Raw genomic sequence first — 14,495 nt, forward strand, 5'->3', positions numbered from 1 at the left:
CCATTCAAGATAAAACCAACATTATCCTTATAACAACAGAGAAATAATAAATACATATAAATTGCCATAAAATACAAAAAAAATGCAGATAGCAATAAAAAAAAGTTTACAGTCAGCAGCAGGGATGTAAAATAAAGCTAGTACATTTGTCCCCAAATGCTTAACAGAACAAGAAGGTTTTTAAAAGCCTTCTACAGAATGGGTGTGGTATTCTGGGAAGGGTATTCCATAAGAAAGTTGCCACTATGTGCAGGTCTCTGCTTCTTGCAGTGGTCAACGTGGCCTCAGGAGGCTCGGTCACCTGGTGCATGACAGCCTTCATGATTCCAGCCGGGAGAAGCACCCCTTTAGATATCCCAGGGCTAGTTGGTTAGGGTTTTAAAATCCAAAGCCAGCACCTTCAATTGTGCCCCCAATTAGCTGATAATTAATTTTTAACAAGTGTCCCCTTTTTGATACAGGGTAATTCAGGGTGAAAAGTAAGACTTGACAATTTACTTTTTATTCTGCAATTTATCTTGGCTGAGATTAATTCTGTATCTAGAATGTATTGTAACCTGGCTTAAGGCCTTGGAAAAGAAATCTGTCACTGATCTTAAAGTGACCATTGTGGAACAAAGAACTTCAAATGAGAAAGACTAGGGTTTAATTCTATAATTAAAGAGGTTTGAATCGGGATAAAGAATTTTAATCACACTACATGGCTTAATTGGCTTACCTAGTGCCAGTGTGTTATCAGCTGCTGCTACACTGTTAATAATGTGATTGTCATGGACAGTAATTTCTGCATTTAATTTCCTTCTAACTTCACTGTTTACAGTCCCCACCACCACACTACCCACACCCTGCATCATATGTAGTGTATGTAAACCTGAAATTCTCCATTACTCCATGCATCTGATAAAGTGGGCTATAGTCCACAAAAGCTTATGCCAGAATAAACATGTTAGTCTTTAAGATGCCATGAAACTCTTAGTTGTATTTGCTCAAATAGACTGACACAATTACCCTTTGAAAAAAGCTAAATCCCTGTTACATTTACCAAAGCCAAGCATGATCTCGTCTCTATTCTCCAATCTTTCTGTTCTCTTAATGGAAATATCTTAACCTTTTTTATATTCTCATATGGAAGATATTCTGTTCCAGCCATGAACCACATCGCATAGCCCCTGCTGTATCTCAATTTTTTCTTTCTCTGGATTGGAGTCTGACGCTATACTGCAGATTGCCTCTGTGAAGTGTATTTTCATTAGGCTTACCCCACCTTGTGTATAACTGGGGTGTTGCAATTGTTTCAATAGTGTTACTCTTACCTTCTTGACTTTTAATAGCCTGCCCTAGAAGGTTTTTCTGTCCTGGATACCTGCCCTGCATGGGTAAAAATAATCTCAGTTAAAAGCAAATTTAAATTAAGCTCATTCTAGTATAAATTTTGGTGCCATTTGTTAGATTGCTAAACACATAGCCCCAAATGTCACTAAATTAAAATCTCCAGTTAAAAGTCATTAGGGTGTGTTAGAGAGGAAAACAACTTATGTCATTTTGATCCACTGGTCTGTGTGTGATTAGATGTGCTCATGGATCTCTTGCATGTACAGACTGCCCCATTCACGACAATGGAAGCATCGGATCCATGTACATAAAAGATCTGCTTCCTCCATTAGAACAAACAGGACATTGTTGTATGCAGGGGAGGTGGTTTGTAAATGTGAGCTTCCATGCCCATAAATCCATGCTGGACTGGGAGGCCCTTATTTTCTTGGTGTTAATGCCCTTTCTTCAGCTACTGGTATGCAGGTTTTGACAGGTTAAACATGCAGAAAATATAGTAGGCCAGAAAAAACAGTGGACAGAAAAATGTTCAAGTGACGTTTCCATGATAGTCTTGAAGTTTTGAGTGTGATTTCTGTTGACTCACAGATGGATATATCCAAACTAGATGTACCAATAATGTTAATTCAGATAAAAAAGAAAGGGATCTGTAGTTTTAACAACTGCTGGTCTTTAAATGTTTGACAGTATTCATCAGTATTCATTCCATGCTAAATTGACATTTAATAAAGCCAGAGTCATGACATATCCTCCCAGTAGCTTTGTAGAAATCAGCAAAATAATTATAAGGGCAAATGTGGGAATAAAACATTAAAATCAGCAAATTTGAACTACAATTTCTTTTTTAATCCAGTCAGATTCGGTGGAATGTGCTAACACTTGTTTGATTTTATTTTACATTGTATATAAAAGCATAGTATATGTTGGATTGCACCCATCAGTAGAAACCTTTGGTCATTTGAAAACTAAAGAGGTAGATCTTAAGGCCTGGGATTGCTTGAGAGATGCCTTATATTCATGGCAATCAAGAATGCCCCTAAACTGCCCCTACTGGAGAATACTTTGCAGACAAAATAGACCCCCCTAGTGGGAGGGGTTATTTGAGTACACCCCAAGTTAGTGAAATGGGGGAAGCAAGCTGGTTAGCCCTTTGGCGTGACTGAACGGGCATGAGGCAAAAGGAGCAGGACTCTCACAGGGAAGGTGGAGCTGGGGCTGCAAGGAAAGGGAATTGCAGGGTGGGACACAGCAGGAGGGAGGAACCATTTGTGGGACCATATGACTAAATTTAAACTGCCCTGTGCCAGGCGTTTCAAACTGTGAGATGGGCCTCCAGTGTAGGTGTGGGCAGCTCCTTACACCTTGGAAAGGACGTGCCTCCTCCTCTCTGAAGTTCCCCTCCAGTACTCAGAACTGGTGCTGATGTTGAACTGGATCCGGAAGAACAGGACCGGCTTGCCCTCTCGTTGCCTGTGCCCCAGGCAGCTGGACTCAGATGAGGTGCCCTCCCCACACCTTTGTATCGGCTGATGGTGCTGGTGGCCAGTGGAGCTATACATTTTATTTTTTCCTGGGATCGTTGGCTTGTTATGTGTCCTTCCCACTGGAAACTTTGGAGTCACGTGGCATGGCCTCCTCCTGCTTCTGCTGATCCCCCCACCCCCTTGCCTAGTACAAGAGTGAGTCGCTCCCACCGCCTTGTCTCTGGACGGGTGCGGGAACACAAACGTGGTTTTGTTTCCTGACATTGAACAGGCTCAAGCATGCCGGAGCTTGAGAGCCCCTAATTTAGTAGGACTCGCCTAAGAACACACCCGCTGCCCACCCACAAGGCTAAGAAGCTGCTTGCCTAGAGTCATTGTCCAGGTTCGGATGATCACGGGGGTAAAAAAGAAACCACCATGGCCTCTCCCCCCTGCCTGTAATTTACATAATTACCCACACTGCAGCACGGGTTACTGTGTTGTCCGAACCTGATGCGCAGCATGGCAGGGATGGCTTTGTACCCACTCTGCAACCCATGACATGCAGTAGGGGTTGGAGGGAGGGTATGAAGCCACGTGTGGGGGCAGTGGGGGAGAAGCCATGACAGCTTCTTTTATCTCCGTGCTCGTCCGAACACACCCATTGACTTAAACTGCAAGTATGCCATGGAAGTTGAATGGTAGGTCTAACTTTGAAAACAAAGTTACTCAGTTATTTTCTGGGAGGGACTATTCCATATCTTGTCCATGTTGGTGCTGGTATCCTTCCTCCTAGCTGACTCATTTCCCAGTGAGTCTCTGTGGACCTAATTTGCAATGGGAGACGTAGGGAAGAGCCAGCCAGAGCCTTGCAGGAGTAAGCTGGTCAGGTGACCCACAGGGAATTGGGTCAATGTTTACATCTTACTGAGAAATATATCCATCCCTTTAATCAGTGCCAGCACTGCGGAAGGCTTAGACCAAGGACCAGAGTGATATGGCCCACTCATTTTGCACTGCATCTCCAGAGTGAATGCAATAATTTCACTGCATGAGACCCACTGGTGTTCTGTACATAGGGGTAGTACCATACACAGAGCAGGGAGCCAGTGTGGTGCAGTGGTTAGAGTGAAGCTCATTGGGTGACTTTGGGCCAGTAACTGACTCTCAGGCTAGCCTACCTTACAGGGTTGTTGCAAGCATAAAATGGAGAGGAGGAGGAGGACCGTGTAAGCCACCTTGGGTTCCTTGCAAGAGGAAAAAAGGTGGGATATACATCTAATAATAAATAAATAAAACTGGGAGAAAGAGCACAAAAAATGCAATAAAACAACTTGAGAGCATCTTTTTTCCCCTTTCAGAAAATATCTGGCTATTTCTCACCATTACATTTCGGTTCTGTTTTCTAATAGCACCAATTTTTTTTTGTTTAGAAATTAATTGCAGTCTCCATTGAGTATTGCCACTGAGTGCAGAGGATTAAAATCTTCCTTTGTTACTGAATGCTCTTGTAATGCTTCTGCATTTAGACATCAAAGCATTAGTTTATGAGCACAGGCATGCTTTAATGTCCTATTACAGTATGGAGACCTGCTTCTTTCGATAATGAAGACATTGTGTCATCGACTTAAGCTGCCACGTACCAAACATATGCTGGCAGGTTATTAAAAAATTCAGCTTCATGATGAAAGACTATCCTGCAGGCTAGGAGTCCATGGCAAAAGACTCTCCATTCCAGTAGAGTTATTAGAAACGAGAATATGACTCTAAGCACTAAATTATGTTAATACTTACAAATAGCATCATTTGCATAGCAGTTTATGACATGATCCCAAGGTTTTTCCTTCATTGGTATGTAGTAGGGCAACCGATTAAACATAATGCAGTTTACAGGAGTTCATACTGAGTGTCTCTATTCCATTTAAAAAATGGAGTCCAATTGTTGGATCTTCCAGACAGGATGTTGACCATCCTATCTAGGGCATGCAATTATCTTGCTTTCTTGGCTTTGCCATCTGAAACTTTCTGTGGTCCAAGAAGCTGTATGGCAATTTCAATTTCAAGCCAACTGTATTCACTCCCTGGTGTTTGTGCCCCCAACAGCTAGCACAGATGCCAGCTATTCTCAAGGTTTACATTTTGTTTGTTTGTTTATTACTTATATACCACCTTATCTGCTAAAAAGCCATCAAGGCGCAGTGTACAACAATTTAAAACAATAAACCTTCAAACAATGTAGAGAGAACACACTGACAGTTTTCTTCGGAACCACTGATTGACTAATTTTGGGTGAAATGTACTTCTCAACCCTTATTGGGATAAAATGAGACACAGTCGGGAACAAAACACCTTGAAATGAGAGACAAGGAAGGTCATCCCGTCTCTAGAAAACAATGAAGTGTATGGAAAGCTGTAGGATTTCTTTGTGGAAGATGAGCTGTCTTTGGGAGAACTCAGAGCAGTAGGAATTGGAGTCCCAGTAGCAGATGCTTGAATCAAGCAACAGGGGACAGGCATCACTTTCATCCCTGCTTTATGAGCTTTCCAGAGGCATCTGGCTGGCCACTGCTGGAAACAGAACGATAGACCAGATGGACCCTTGGTCTGATCCAGCAAAGCAGTTGCTACACTCTTATGATACAAAAGTCAAAATGTTCATTATTTCATTATCGGGCCCCACCTTCATCCAGCAATTTCTCATGACTATAGAAGTTTCAGTGCTCATGTGGAGCTCCTTTGCCAACAGGGGGTGAGCACATTCGTTTCAATGTAGAAAGCAAACTATTTTGTGGTCCTACCCAACTCCCAATGCTCCTTAGCATTACTGATGGTGAATAAGGGTGCACCTCAACTATGCAGCCTGTCAACCATGCTGAGCACTGCTCAGAGCCATGTGCAGCAGTAGAACAGGGGCATGTTGGAAGACCCTTCACCAAGGTGGCTCCTCTGCCAACTCAGAAATTAATTCATTCATTTCATTCATTTATTATTTGTTTATACTGCCCCATAGCTGAAGCTCTCTGGGCGGTTCACAAAAATTAAAAGCTATTAAAATATATTATATAATGTATAAAAACCATTCATGCAAGGACATAACAGATAGCATACACAACAACATATATCTGAAACAATTTTAAACAGCCAGAGACAATACAGGACCTGATCAGAAAAAGTTATTATACGCTGCCAAATGCCTGAGAGAAGAGGCAGCTTTAACTTAGTGCTGAATTGACTTCAGGAAGCGCTGGCTTACTCCCCCCACTCCATTTCATAAGGTCAGTTTCTGAATTGGGTGTGGATGCCTGGCCCAAGAGCTGGCACTTGGAAAGGGAGGCAATGTGTCTTCAGTTCCAGCCATTGTCAGAACTTACATTTCATGAGAGGCTGTGTGACAGAGATGACTAATTATTATTATAGGGTTTCTGTATAATTGTTACACAGGAAATCTTCTAGCCAGATTGTGGTCTGAAATAAACAAACATCATTGCCGCAGTAGTATTTTGATAGCTACTTCTGAATGTCATGTAGCTTAATAGTGGATGGTAAAATTATATTGGCTAACAGAAGAGGTCCCCACTAGTCTCTAAACTATATAGCTGTCAACGGGATATCATGTTGTGTTTACCTATTACATCAGAGAACAAGCTGTGATGCTGTTGCTCAGTTGGGTATTATATTTAATGTGGCTACTGGTGTTCCGGTTTCAGGTGATTCCCTGATTCCTTAATAAAATAACAAGGCACAACAATTATGTCCCTTGGTTAAATTCCTAGGACCTACAATAATCAGATATGCAAGCTGTTGGTTTGCATGTCCTATTGATTTAATATTCTTCTAATCAGTACATAAAGCTATGGGCCTGCGGTGTTAATTTTTCATATGCTTACAAAGCACCCTTTGATTTTCTGTCACGCGTTAATTACAGCGTTTTGCCATTAAATAGGAAGCTTTGTGTAAACTAATTACTAGGTAATCATTGTCTACCGCGAGCCGTGCTGTTTGGTACCTTTTATTTTATTCCGTGAAAATGCACGGATCTCGCAGTCTGGAACCACTATACCTTCCAGCCATTAGCTCTCACTAATTCATAGCATTATTGTGTTAAGATTGTAGGAGTTGTAATTGTTGTGGTATCAGTGCTGTTAATTACCGGAGTAAACAGTTGAAATGGTGCCAAGGTCTATTGTACAAAGCAGAGAAAAGGAGGTTTAAATGTTACTTCCACCATCTGGGGACTGAAGTCTTTGCAAATGCTACAAAACAGCAGCGAGGCAATATCAGAGCTTCAAGCTTCAGGGTTTTAGGCCATATGGATTCAGAATATTTTGAATCAATTGAATTTAACTGCCAGTTTTTAGCAATAACCGTGTGGAGATGAAGAGGATAAAAACAAGATCACGAAAGAAAATCTGGAATTCGTTAGTGTTATCACATGCCATAAAATGCCTCTGTAGATTATATTAAAATGTTTATTTTGCTAAATGTAAGGAAGCAGAGAGAGGCTAAAAATGAATTCAGATTTAACTGTGTATTGCTACATAGGGTGTTGTTGTTGTTTTTTCCTTTTTTTGGTAAATCATTCAACAATTAATATGGGGTTCCTTTGAATTTCTGTAGACTTTTGATTGGTTGATTATTGTAATTGTGTTTTAGCATTTGTGGACTTCTTTGCCTTACAGGAGTAAAGAAAAAACATGGAGCGCAGCGACATGAAAGAAATAAAAATGTGCTATAAAAATGAAAGCACTGGGGAAATCTTCATTCTAGAAGCCTGACATAAGATTTCGCTTTTGCTTTTGGTCCTGCTTTGGGCTTCAGTGGCAAGATAAGGCTGAACCCACTGGGCTCATTTGTGCAAGCCCCACTGAAGTAAATAGGGAAGTTTGCAAGGGTATGTATGTCCATACATAAAGACCTTGCCATCTTCTGCTTCTTTAACAAATATACATTCTAGGACATCCGTGGAAAAGTTAATATACATATACATGCACAATAGCTTTTGAGTATGAACGAGTATTTTGTTTTCCTGCAAATGCATATTAAGAACAAGATAGTTTTCCCTGAAGCAACACTTGCTGGTTAAAGAAAAATGCTTTTTAAGACACCATTAAGGAAATAGAGTCCAACCAGCTCTGCAAGCAATTATGTCTTAATTTTAAGCACAATGGCAAATATATATTGTCCAGACAAATTATAAAATAAAAACTAACAGCAAAATGACTTGATAATATTGTTATTAGCTCAATTAGATTAACCTGCTACTGAATATAAATATATGTCATTACTTTGGATTGCTACAAAGTTGTCCCCTGTGTTGTAGGTATGGATGATTTTTCAGCATATAGCATTAAAAAAATTGGGTTGACTCCAGATTTTGTGAAATTTACCCTTCCCCCCAAAGATGCTCCTCTGGTCCCTCTATGGCTTATTCAATGGGCTTGGATGGGGAGAGGGGAACATTCTTTCCCACCGTCCTAGTTTGTTTGTTTTTATTGGCCTGTTAACAGATGTTGATGTGGTTCAGGGCACAAGGCAAACATGTTCTTTTAAATGGAGAGATCATAAGCACTGAGTTCCACAATGAAGTTTGGAGCTGTGGGGGATTGTTTGGGGCTAGAACAATGTTCCCTTGGCTTCGTGTGTGTGGCCAGATTCAGAAAGAAAAAGGATTGATTAATCTGTGCATACTGAAATCCTCAGCAAGCACAGTGAGCCAGAAGAGAATAGCATGACCCATGTGGTGTGGAAAAACAGGAACAGCAGTTTAAGTGGTGGAAAGTTGAAAGAGGGCTAACCTCCTTGTTCTAATAGTCGAGGCAAGTGTGTGTTTCGTGGTCCGCTATTGAAGCGCAACATATGTGTCTCTGTTTGACAAAGGCCCTCTTCATCCCAAAGCAGCCCTCGGCCTGTGCACTGATCCAGAGCGAAGGGCCCTGGTAATGAGGGACAGGCCTCTCAAGAAGCAGAGAGGAGATAATACCGCATAAGCGGAGAATTCTGTGGAGTGTTCTTGCCATTCAACATAATGCAAGGCGCTACCCTGGCGAATCGCTTGCCATCCAGCTGAAATGGGCCATTAGGTATCGAGGAAAATTGTCTTTTGCTACTTTCAGCAGATGGAGCAAATATTTTACAAAGCCATTTTACATACAAAAACCATTTGCGTGACTTGGTAATGGCAGCTGTTTTACATGATGTTACCTTCCAAAAGAATGTCTCTCATGAATGGCAAAATCGGGACTTTTTTAATTTTAAAATTTGCAGTAGCACGCTCAAGCATTCAGCCCTAAAAGCAGCATTTGAATTCTAAGTAAGTGTGTCAGGCGATTGATTGCTTCCAAAAATATTTCCTGCATCTTTGTTCTTTTGAATAGTTTGCAGCTCCAGAGGGTAACAAAAACAACAACAAAAACAACGAAACAAAGTCTGAAGTACTTGCTAAGCATTGGATGGCGGGGGTGTGTGTGTGTGTGTGTGTGTATGCATATGGTGGGGGGGAACCCACCAGCATTTGCATTTTAGTCTGCCTCACAAGTTTAGTGAGCGTTTTCTTAAATGTGGTGGCTGAAACTGTGAGGAACTCTACTTTTGATTTTGGGGTTGTTGTTTTTTAAATGAAGTACTTTTTTACTTCTTGGGTTTCTTAAGCAGTGACAGGGACTCAGAAACTGGGAAGCGAAAATGTACAGCCACCCCCACCTCTCTCCACTTTGTGCTTCCAATGGAAGAGTCTTTGCCTATGAATAGTCAGGATACATTTTCATTTTATTTGTTCAGCACATGAACACCACTTTTCAAGGACCTCAGGGCAGTGTACATGGGGCTATCCCTTTATATCCCCACAATAACCCTGTAAGGTAGGTTGAGTGAGAGCTAGTGATTTCTTCAATGCCATCATGGCAGAGTGGGGATTTGAACCCAGATCTCCCTGGTCCAAGTCCAATATTGTTTCCACTCTACTGTCTTGAATAAATTAGTTTGTCTCACAGGAAGGGACATCAGGACTGATTCATGATACTGCAACTAACTGTGGTGCAAAAACAACGTTGGTAGCCAACATGCAACACTATATATTGCAAGAATCTGTGTTTTTTTTTCTGATTAGAAACAAATGTATGCATTGGGATCCAGCCCAGAGTGACTAGATGGAATGGTCATATCTAGTTCGATGAAAATACGACCAAAGCAACTGAATGGTGCATATTGATTTGTAAATAGAGCATCTCACTAGCATTAATCAATGAAAAGAAAATTTCTGTGGACCAGGCAATCCTTCCCTCCCCCCATATGGGAAATCATTAGTTCTCACTAGTTCTCAAATTAGTTATACATGAAAGAAAAGCACAAGCCATTCATTCATCCTTCTCTTGTCTATATGGTACTTTTCGGCCAGTTCAATGCTACTGCATTGGTGTTGGAATCTATATCCTATTAGTGAATTCTACCTCAGTGTACAGATAGCACTGCATAGTTGCCAATAGTAACTGCTGGCACCAGTAGCCTTTACAGATACAGGTAGGCTTTCTGTACGCATGATCCCTTGTTAAGAATGTAATGTTTCAACCATACATTTTTCAAAGCCTTTCAGAATCCTACAGTATCTACTGGATCACCCATATCAACAGGCAAGTTGACACCCTCAAAGAATGCCAAAAAGTTGATGAGGCAAGACTTCCCTTTGCAGAAGCTGTGCTGATTTTTCATCAGCAAGGCTTGTTCTTCTATATATCTAACAATGTTAGTATTACTCATGCTTTCTACTAGTTTACCTGGCATGAAAGGTAGACCGAATGCTCTGTAACTTCGTGGAGCGCTCCCTCCGCCACCATCTCAGAGACTTAAAAAAAAACACAACCATTGGAAGCCCCAAATAAGTGAGCCAAGCCACATGCTGCAGGGAAAAGTAGTTTGTTCCCAGACTGAGGATCAACGATGTTCATTTATGTTCAGAATTCACAAACTGGCATTTGACAAACACAACAGAGCAGTTTTACTTTGCAGTGTGTTGTTTTGAAAATATGCTGCAACTTTAGAGAGCTTTTCTACACAAGCTTTAGAGAGCTTTCTACATAAGGCATTTATTGTGTGCTCATCATTCCTCACTCACAATTGTTTACAGGTTCTTTAGATGACATCATGACCCTACAGTTTTGCTTCTGTTTTTTAAGAACACTTTTGTGGGTTATTTTAGAGCAGGGGAAATGTGAAAGTGAAACAAAACACATTCCACACTTCTGTAATTGCATTCTGCTATACCACAGCACCACCTACAGGTTATGTAGCAGAAAAGCAGGAAACGAAAAGGTTTTTGTTTAGAGTTTGGATCTCAATTCTGTGAGGAAACCGAATGGAGATACAGCAGATTGATTAACAACCTGGTGTGAAAAAGCTTATTAGATACACTATATCCCAGCACAAAGCCTTTAAAATGAAAAGAAACCTCTATTTACCAAGGAGAAGAAATGAGTGTGATGCTTCACCAGTCCACTCCCAGTCAAGAGGAGCAAGAATAGAATTCCAGGATTGTTGTGTGCAGTGGGCAATTGGTCCTCTTTTGGAGCATGGGACATTTCCAATTTCAAGGGGTCATGAAGCAGAAGGAAAGAGGCCCAAGGGAAATGATGAAGTGATCATGAAGTAGCAAGAGAAGAGCAACCTGGAGTTTAATATGCAGAGTCCCTATGCTCTGCGTGCTTGCTCAGCTCTCAGACTTTTTGGCATAGTAGAGGCTATGGTGTTAAGATGGGATTTTTTTGTTTGCAATATTGTGCAAATCTGTGGCTGTTTTAGGCGGTTTGTCCTACTCATCTTACATGTACCTACCCATGTGGCATTACCCTTAGATTCTCCTTAATGCTCATTGACTTAATATGATCATTTTATTACCTGATCCATGGTCAAGTACACAGTAGAGGCCAGAACGGTGGCCTGTGTAGGATCGCAGCCAAGGAGGTTAAGTCAGAGCCAGATTAGTTCTTTAAAGAGGTACAGTAGCCAAGCCAGGGACTAAGGTCAAAAGCATAGTCAGTAGCCAAACAGAGATCCATTGCAAGCCCTCAGGATAGAGTGGGGAAATGCCTCTGGATAAAGGCCTAATTAAGGGCTTTTTAAAAAGGACTACTAGAGTTATTGTTACTCATGGTAGACCAATACAAATGGTTCTAATCTGTCACCTTCCCTTTTAAAGAAATTCAACTTTTTGCTTTAAAAAGTGAATAATGGAAGAAATGGTTGAAAGACATCTTTCAGGGGAAAACATACTCAGATACATGAAAGAAGCGGGAGAAAAAAGATAAGGGAAACATTTAAAAAAGACTTTCTGGCTGTGGTTAAACAGTAACCACACTGCCTGTTGGAGGCCTGGTTTTTAATCACCCCACAAGCAGTTTTCATTTCTGCAGTAAAATTGCTTGTGGTTCTATTTAATTTGTTTCTGCAGGAACCAGCTTTGGCGAAGATCTCCCAGGAGCTGCCGGGCCTTTTAGCACAGCACGCTCAGGCTGTCAATGAGAAACGATTTCCTACATGGGGAAAATTCCTCCAAATGTTCGTGAGTCAAGGTAAATAAGACTGCTAAGTTCCTGCTAAGTGCTATGAGGGATAATTATATCACCGGCACTTTGTTCTCATTCACTGGGATATTTCTCCACCTCCTTTCATTTACTCATTACAGTTTTTAACTGTTTAAGAATGAAATACAGGCAGCCATCTTCGATCTTGCCAAGTCTGGGCAGGCTTTGCCTGGTTGCTTAAAAGGGTATTTATTCATTTATTTAAATTATTTTCAGGCCACCTTTCATCCGAAGATATCAGAGCAGTTAAATCCCCCCCTCCCCAATTTAGATATCGTTGGGAAACAAACACATGGCTAGAGTTTGTAAGGGAGGCAAAGCTGTTCTGGAGAAGCGTTGAGCAAAAGAGGCTTTCCAAGGGCTTCCGGTAACTGTGTGACTTCAAGCCGGTAGAAAGTGGTAGTGGTGATGATTGCACGTTTTGTGGCTTTTCCCAGGGAAATGCACATTCTTGCAATAAACATATGTCCAAATCTGGTAAAATTCTGCACAGTGGAATTGTGCAAGCTGGTGAACACATTATGCAAATCTCTCTCAATATATCCCTTCATTTTTCAATATTTTCTGTCCTTTCATTAGCAATTCAGGTTTGGCTATTCTGATGGGGTAGGGGCAAGGAGCTATGCAGATAATTGAAGCCTCATGCCCTGACTACTAGAAATTCTGTTTAGCCCCTTCCTCTGGCTTCTGAAGATTTAATCAGACATTTTCAAGCATAACTTTGCCTCCATAAGGATAGGAACTTGAAGCTGAACTTCTCAAGCTATCAAGTTCCGTGCTGGCACATGAAATCACAGAAGAGCTGGGAAAAGTGTAGAAAAGGGCTATCGAAATGATAAGGGGCTGAAGCAACTCCCCAGTGAGGAAAGGTTGCAGTGTTTGGGGTTCTTTAGCTCCGTAAAAAGGAGACCTGACCAAAGTGCATAAAATGATGCATGCTACATGGTTAGAACATGGATAGGGAGAAGTTTGTTTCCCTCTCTCGTAATACTGGAACCCTCTACTAGAATACTAGAACCCTCATGAAACTGATGGGAGATTCAGGATATATAAGAGCAGGTACTTCTCCACACAGCATATAACTTAACTATAGAATTGCCAGGGTGGAAACTGAGCCCATAGAGCCCCAGAGCAGTTCTGATTCTGAGGAGGAACAGTAATCTGTGGGAGAGGAGCTCGCTCATCTCTCACAAGCACAGCAGCTGGCAGAGATTGCTCCTGCCAGCATTCCTGGGAGAGATAGTGACCCTGGCAGTGAGAGAGCGCTGGAGGGGGGCTTGCTGGACGCTCGGCACAGACGCAGGGAGCGACGACAGATGGAGGGCGCAGAAAGGAGGCGTAGCGCTTGTTTGGCGCTCAAACAACGGTTGCATCCCGAGGACCCAAGGGAAAGAGGGAGGATCTCTCCCTATCCCATAAGTTCAGGGTCTTCCCATGGTTCCCCTTCAAACAGGGACCAACTGCCTTACCTGGAGCTTAGGCTACTCAGCTATCTTTTCCCAGCACTGTTCCTTGCTTTGGCACTAGCAACTAGTATTCTGAAAGAGTCATAAAGTAATAAAGGAATAAAGCCTCGGAAAGAATTCCTCGTCGTCTGTGTCCTGAGTTGGCTATTGGAGGGGACTGAAAGAGTCAGCTAGGGCGCTCCTGACGAGAATTCACTTCCATAAGGTGTAGTGATGACCACCAACTTCGACAGCTTTAAAAGGGGATTAGACAAATTCATGGAGAGCGAGGCTATCAATGATTATTAGTCCTGATGGCTATGTATTACCTCCAGTGTCAGAAACAGCATGTTGCCCAATGCCAGTTGCTGGGAAACATGAACGGGAGGGTGCTATTGCAGCATGTCTGCTTGTGGGCCACTGTGAAAACAGCATGCTGGACTAGATAGGTTTTCAGTCTGATCCAGCATGGCTCTTCTCATGCCAAACGCAGCTCGCTCACTCATTTATTTATTTATTTATTGTATGTTTATGCCACCCCTCTCTAAGAAGCTTGGGTTGTGGCTGTGCCATTCCATCCTATCTTCTGGGTATCTTGATCTAGTGATGACTATTTCATGCACAAACCTATAACTTTCCAAATAATATATCTATAATAATGAATATGCCCTTCCAAGTTACAT

At 41.7% G+C, this 14,495-nt stretch overlaps 1 protein-coding gene across 4 annotated transcripts in view; it reads left to right on the plus strand.

Moving 5' to 3' along the window:
• The window catches only part of IQCH (IQ motif containing H), an 89,546-nt gene that overhangs the window by 41,343 nt on the left and 33,708 nt on the right, over nt 1–14,495 (plus strand). For all 4 annotated transcript variants that reach the window (XR_014785426.1, XM_084817507.1, XM_084817509.1 and 1 more), the window contains one exon: nt 12,235–12,355. Coding sequence is in view for 3 of the 4 variants with exons in the window: in XM_084817507.1 (XP_084673633.1) it covers nt 12,235–12,355 (121 nt within the window). In the remaining variant the exon portion in view is untranslated. The remainder of the gene's footprint in view (nt 1–12,234; nt 12,356–14,495) is intronic.

The sequence above is a fragment of the Heloderma suspectum genome, chromosome 11, assembly GCF_057233095.1.
Source record: "Heloderma suspectum isolate Gila_16-S chromosome 11, 16-S_ref, whole genome shotgun sequence".
Taxonomy (NCBI): Eukaryota; Metazoa; Chordata; class Lepidosauria; order Squamata; family Helodermatidae; genus Heloderma; species Heloderma suspectum.